Source organism: Glycine max, chromosome 12 (genome assembly GCF_000004515.6).
Source record: "Glycine max cultivar Williams 82 chromosome 12, Glycine_max_v4.0, whole genome shotgun sequence".
NCBI lineage: Eukaryota > Viridiplantae > Streptophyta > Magnoliopsida > Fabales > Fabaceae > Glycine > Glycine max.
In genome coordinates this window covers 7,037,372-7,044,430 of record NC_038248.2, presented here as the reverse complement: position 1 = coordinate 7,044,430, position 7,059 = coordinate 7,037,372, and the positions used below count along the sequence as shown (strand labels likewise).

General features: G+C 33.8%; 1 protein-coding gene across 2 annotated transcripts; it reads left to right on the top strand.

The window, feature by feature from the left end:
* The first annotated feature begins 2,139 nt into the window (after positions 1-2,139).
* Positions 2,140-6,262, top strand: LOC100812554 (MAR-binding filament-like protein 1). Of its 2 annotated transcripts, none has more exons than XM_006592250.4 (4): positions 2,140-2,596; positions 3,847-3,890; positions 3,987-4,127; positions 4,380-6,262. In XM_006592250.4, the coding sequence occupies exons 1-4, from the start codon at positions 2,335-2,337 to the stop codon at positions 6,144-6,146; spliced, it is 2,214 nt and encodes a 737-aa protein (XP_006592313.1). In that variant the 5' UTR covers positions 2,140-2,334; the 3' UTR covers positions 6,147-6,262. The 2 variants fall into 2 exon arrangements, with proteins under 2 accessions (XP_006592313.1, XP_003540790.1); XM_003540742.5 differs by having other exon boundaries at positions 2,164-2,596; positions 3,844-3,890.
* Positions 6,263-7,059: the final 797 nt, after the last annotated feature.

Sequence of the window (7,059 nt, the reverse complement as noted above, 5' to 3'; positions counted from 1 at the left end):
GGGTGCTCTAAAAACTACTTTTTGTTTCAAAATATTCTAATTTAAAGGTGCGGAATTGGAATTTGGAAGTCCTTGATAGTTTAAATTTTGGGTGGTGAGGATAAGAAATTTAATGTATAATGATGTGATAAGATATCTGATTTATAAGATATGATTTAGATGAAACTAAACATCTTCTAATGATGTGTAATTAATACTACCTATCTATATAAACAAGTTTGACAGGATTCCTTTGACTTAAGGTTTCAGTTTCAATCTATTATTTATTTATATTTTTTCTCATTTTACATGATATTTAGAGGTAGGTTGAGTGATAACAAAAACTATCCCCCACCGGAATCCCCATTTAGCCTTTTGGTCGCCGCATTTATTCCAACAACCTTTTTCCCTGTTCTTTCCTAGTTTTCGACCCTTTCTCCTTCTAGAGTTAGGTTGAAGGAATAATGAAAACATGGTAGTGTTGCTTTATAATGGATAATTGTGCCAAGATCCAAGATAGTAATGAACCTCCATGCCACTCTAGGTGTTGAGTTGAACTGTGAAGCATGAACACCAGTCCTATTTGAACTGTCGCAATGTGGGATACGTTTTCAACAGTGACATGTCCATGATAGTTATTTGACAAGTGTTAGACACTTCTCATTAAGTGTCCAATTATTCTACTCCTCCATACAACAAGTCTAACACTTTAGTTGATACCTCCATATGAATGAACACATGACAATATATTTTTTATATATTCTTTTCTTTTAAAAAATCATTTTATGGGGGCAACTCCACTTTTTTACGGGGGAAAAATAATAAAATTGTGAAATTATCGTTACTATCCATTATACCCATAAGAATAAATATGTAATATTATTACCTGAATATCTTGAATTTATTTGTTAATATGATTAAACCTGAATAAGTGATAACGAAATTGTGAAAACTGAAGCATTTTTTTTTAATACAAGGCAGCTAGTTAAGTATTGAATTCCCTATTATTTCATAAAAAAATAGACAAATAATAATAATAATAATAATATGAAGTGTGATGTGAATGATAACCATGTTAAGCATGAGGCTTAACACTGTATTATCTGCAGTATCTGCTCATTTGTCATTATTAATACATACATCTCCTAGTTCTAGGCCATTGCTTGGCTAACATTCAAGGGTCAAAGCATTTAATTCGTGAATCCTTTAATTCCTCCCTAACTGACCCATGCTCGTGTAAAGGAATAAGACAAGATTAAATATTTCCAAAGATTATATTTTAGTTAATAGAATAAAATTGTTAGGATTATTAATCAAAATTTTTGATAATTTACTTGAAGGAACAATTTGTCGTTCATTATAGTTTTACTTCTCGAACATGATTGATTCCTGTAAATAATATCGGCCAGACAAAAACTACATATAATATTTAATGCAAGGAATCAATTCTAGCTTGTGGAGGATTCATTAACTAATTTAACAGTATTCCTAAATCCTAGCCCCTAAATAATTCACACATCATAACCATATCACTTATATGCTTTTTTTTATCTGAGGCAAGAAAAAAAGTAAAAAAAAATGAATAAAAAGAAATCGGAAGTATTTTTTTTTCATTGTTTAATTAAGGAGACAAAATAGGGAGAAAACAGAATTTGCGAGCATTAAAAAAAGCCGTCTCTTCTTAATTAGACAGAAAATGACAAAATATTAAGACTTATTTAAATATGTTTTTGTTACGGTAAGTTAGTGTTTTTTTATTTTTGGTTTCAATAAGTTCATTTTTTTTATTTTAGTCCTTCTAAGTTTTTGGTCTTTATAAGCGTAAACTTATGATTATTATAAATAAAAAAAATTAAAATCTTAAAAAGTCCAAAATTAAAAAAAAAATGACAACTTACAAAGATTAAAAATAAAAAAAATAAACTTACATGAACAAAAAATAAAAAAAACACTAACACAATAATGAAAAATATATTTAAGTAAAATATTAAAACAATAAAGTTACTCAAATTGTATTATAAATAAATAAGTGATTCAACATAATTGCATGTTTTTCACGAAATAAAAAAACTAAAAATAAATAAAATTGCATGTTCTCCTATTCACTTTTTCTTTCCAACCAAAAAAGAAGATCCCATCCATCCGAATAAGAAATGAGATAAAAAAAGCAACAATTTCTATTTTCCGGTGTATTGATTTCCTATCGTTCTTCTTTCCCAACCATATATTATCCTTAGCAAAAGAAAAGCGTCAGATAGATTGGGCATCACCATCCCATCGCATGCTCAAAAACCCGCTAAGCATAGCACTCTATTCACATTGTATGTGGCGCATTGCGACTCAGTAAGCAAGAAGATGGCGGCGAGTAGTACCTTCTGCTTGCTCCACTCTCCCCTCTACCAATTCCCATCTTCTTCTTCTTCTTCTTCTTCTTCTTCTTCTTCTTCTGGGCTCAGAAAGTTGCGAGCTTCCACAACTTCTTCGTGCTTGGGCCAGCAAGACAAAGACCCAGTCTGTAACAAAAGAACCATTCTTTTGTCGAGCATCGCTCTTCTTCCGTTTCGCCGTTTGAAGCGGGCCCCTGCTCTTGAATCCCCACCTCCACCCCCAACCCCAAGTAAGTTGCTTTTCTTCCGTTACTCTACTCATCACTCATATATCATATATGAACCGTATTTTATATTTTATAATAATGTGATTGTATTTATGTGGTGAAAAAAAAAAAGATTCGAATAGAGGTGTCCACATTAAGTGTGACCGTATCTTGAATAGGATTTTCTTTCAATAGAAAGCCTACATAGGACGCGTAATTTTGAGTGAATTCGTAATTAGTAGCCCCAAAAAAGAATAGTATCCTCCCCCGGATTGGCTTATAACATTACTGAAACATTTTCTTGTTTTTTATTTTTTAATTTATATTATTGTTGTGATGCTTGGAGTAGATTTACTCTGACTTCCATTATTTGAGAATTTTAGGAGTGCTCATGCGTCCGAGCTCAGTAGCATTCAAGATTAGGAGCCCAGATTCAATTATTGATACTTGTTTGGTTGAATGCAATGTGTTGTTTTTGAATTAAAGAGATATGGATTTAAAGTGTTTAAATCACTTCCTAGATATGCACGCTTTGATTCTTGTGAGCATTTTTAAACTCGCAGAGTTTTAATTGAGCAGTGATCATGCAATTGATCAGAAATGATAGGAATATGTAATAGGTGTTCCCTCCTTTTTTGCCCCTTAATATTCAGAAAAAAAATAAATTCAAAACTTGTTTCCATGCTAATGCAATAGAATCGTTTGCAGTTTCAACCTGTGAGTATGCATGTTCCTTCTTTTTTGTATCTAGAATATTGTAAAGACTAGAATTTTCAATTCTTTTCCTCAAGGATGAAAAATAAATGGATACTTAGAAACTTCATAATGGAATGGATGAAAAAAGCTTACTGATTTGCTACTTTTTGCTTATGATATGTTCTATATTATTGGACTGATTTGTTAATTTCAAAGGAATGGCTGATCATTTTACGTCCATTACTGCATACCATTAGAGCTCCATACACATGTCAAAAGTAGGTCACCATTTTTTCCTTTCTGGACCCCTTCTGTATTTATGCACGCAATGTTTGGCCCTTGCTCTATTATTAGATATTTTTATTATTCATGAATGCCTCCTGAGGTCTGCCCTTTACACCCCAAGGGAAAATTGGATTTCAGGGACCTCAGGTGTGGTGCTGCATTTTATTTTCCATGTCCTTGCCTTAAGTCTGGGATGTCGATGATAGTATATTACCATTTATAAATGTTCAGTAAAGCATCACAGTCTTCTTTTTTGTAGTAACTTGTGTAATTATTCATTCTCCTTGCAGCAGAAGAAACTGAGGTGAAGACGCAAGAGGATAACCAGGAAGCCGAGGTTTGTGTGCGGTTAAGATCAGATACAAATTTTTGCTTATCTTATTTGTGCTTTGGGTGTTTAGTGTGGTCTAAACTTTGTAGTTTCTATGGACAGAAAGCATCTGAAGTGGACCAACCATCAAATTCCTTTCTGACTCTCCTGAATGGAATTGGAATATTTTCTTCTGGTGTGTTGGGTGCTCTCTATACACTTGCTCAGAAAGAAAAGTCCACTGCTGTTGCAACAATAGAAACAGTAAGCTTATATGCACTCTTATGATTCTTGGAAACTGGTCAGATGTGTGTTATAGCCTTTGAGGAATCTCTCTCTCTCAAAGAATCATATAGTAAAAGAGGGAAATGAGGGAGTATTCTCCTCCTTCTGCTACTTAAGGATAAAAAATGACTGCTTGTTTTCCATTTAATTTGATTTAATTTTTTTTCTTCTAAAAATCATTTTCGAGTATTTGTTTATTAAAAATTAAGCAGTTTAATTTACTGTTTACAGATGAGCAGCAAACTAAAGGATAAGGAAGAACTGATTGTTTCCTTGAAGAAGAACTATGAGTTGAAGTTACTGAACAAGCAGGAGGAACAAGCCAAGCTGGTTGAAAAGGCAAAGGAAGAGCAACTGGCATTGATAAACCAACTGAATTCTGCAAACAGTACTATTAAACGCTTGGGACAGGAGCTTAAAAGCGAGAGAAGTTTGATTGAGGACCTGAAACTTCAAATTGGCCAACTTAAAACTGAGCTTTCAAAGACTGATACTGATAAAAAGGATCTTGAAAACAATTTGAAAGAAAAGATAGATTCCATTGGAGTTTTACAGGAAAGAATCAATCTGCTGAGTGTGGACCTCAAGGGCAAAGAAGATGTTGTTCAAAATCTTAATTCATTCCTTGCAGAAAAGGAGTTGCAATTGAAGAGTTTGAATTCTACCTATGAGCAAACCAAGGATGACTTATCCAATGTTCAATTGCAGATTCAAGGGCTGAAAGATGAACTACTGAAAAGCCAAGAGGAACTAGAAGCAAAAGATTCCTTGGTGATAGAACTAAATTCAAGAGTGAGTTCCTTAACTCTTGAGAACAATGATTTTAGGAGTAAATGTGATGTCATCGAGAAGGAATACAATGTCCTAAAGCTCAGTGCTGAAAAGAAGGCTGCTTTGGACTCTAAGGTTTTAAGAGAAAAAGATGAGGAGCTTCATCAGCTAAAGGATCAGTTCGAACTTGCCCTAGGTGAAGCAAGCAAAAACCAGACCGTCATTGTTGATTTATCCCAAGAAAGAGATGATTTGAAGGAGGCTCTAGAGAATGAATCTAGCAAGGTGAATCATTTGAAGCATGAACTCCAAGTCACCCAAGAGAATCTTGCAAAATCAAGAAATGAGTTTGCTGAATTGGAAAACTTTCTAACTGAGTCAATTAAACTGCGCAAAGAGCTTGAGCTCAAGGTCTCTAAGCTTTTGTCTGAGCTCACTGAAGTTAAAGAATCACTACAGAGAAGCCTTGAAGATGGAAAACATGAGGCACAAATGCTAGCAAGTGAGCTTACAACTGCCAAGGAACACTTGAAGGAATCACAAGCAGAGCTGCAAGGTGTGTCAAAAGAACTAACAACTGCTCTTGAAAAGAATGATAGCCTACAAAAAGAATTAATTGATGTCTACAAAAAGGCTGAAACCACAGCAGAGGATTTGAAGGAACAAAAACAGTTAGTTGCTTCTTTGAACAAAGATTTACAAGCATTAGAGCAGCAAGTCTCAAAAGACAAGGAGTCCCGAAAACCTCTTGAGAGGGACCTGGAGGAGGCGACCAAATCACTAGAAGAAATGAACCGAAATGCGGTGATCCTTTCTGGTGAACTACAGAGAGCTAATTTTCTTGTTTCTAGCCTTGAAAAAGAGAAAGAGGTGCTTACTAAGTCCCTAACCGACCAAAGGAATGCATGCAAAGAGGCCCAAGACAACATTGAAGATGCTCATAACCTTATCATGAAACTTGGCAAAGAAAGAGAGAATTTAGGGAAAAAAGGTAAGAAATTTGAAGAGGAATTGGCTTCTGCCAAGGGTGAGATATTGCGCTTGAAGAGTCGAATCAATTCTTCAGAAGTTGCTGTTAACAATGACCAAGTGCAGAAAGATGGAGGTGAAAACAAGGTCAATTCTTCAGAAGTTGCTGTTAATGAGCAACAGAAAGATGAAGGTGAAAACAAGGTTACTGTAAGTGCACGTAAGACTGTCAGAAGAAGAAAGGCTAACCCACAATAACATAGAGAAAGTAGAGAGTTTTCTATTAAAAAAATTCCGATCAGGATCATGATATTCTGTAATGAACTATTTGGAAGCCAGTTGATGTCGAACTCTATTCACTTTTGGCATGCAAATATTTTCATGTTGCAATAGTATTGTACAAATGAAATGGCATTGTAGGAATTGTTAAGCTAAGCTTTTTGGATAGTTGATTTCTGAATTCTGATAGTTTTCTATTGATAGTAAAACCTATAAAAAGGTGAGAATACGTGTACTAACCATAGTCTGCAACATTAAACATTGGTGTATATACAGCTACTTTTCCTTGTCTATCAAGCAAATCAATACGCTCACCACTACTCTTTTTCCTGAACTGTACCATTGGTGATTTGGTTAACTCTGCCTCCTCCCATCTCTTTTATTTGTTGAGAAATGCTAACACACTTTTTATTGATTGAAATTTATTGAAAATTATAAATTTTTATTAGTTTCACATCTTATTTAACCAATCATTTTTAACCAATAACAGAGTATGTTAGGAATGTGTTATAAAGTGTTACTAGCATTTATTTATTTTCATTTGTCGGATGTTGTTTTTATCTATTCAGCTAATATGTTAAAACATCATTTTGATATCAGCATGTGGTAGAATGAAATTCTGTTATTCAAGCTTTAGTCCATCTAGCAAAATATTATGCATATCATTTCCAAGTTCTGGTAGCATGAAGGTAATATAAACCTAAAGCAGTTGTAATCTTTTTCGCAGAAAATGAAAAACAGACAAAAATAGTTACCTTTTTTACGGCAATTCTTCACAGTAACCGATATCAAAATCCTACAACGTATCTTTTTTACGTTATTTGACATGGATACTGATGAGAAATGTGATTAATATGCTTTTCCATTAAAGAGCATGTAAAATAAGTAGTTG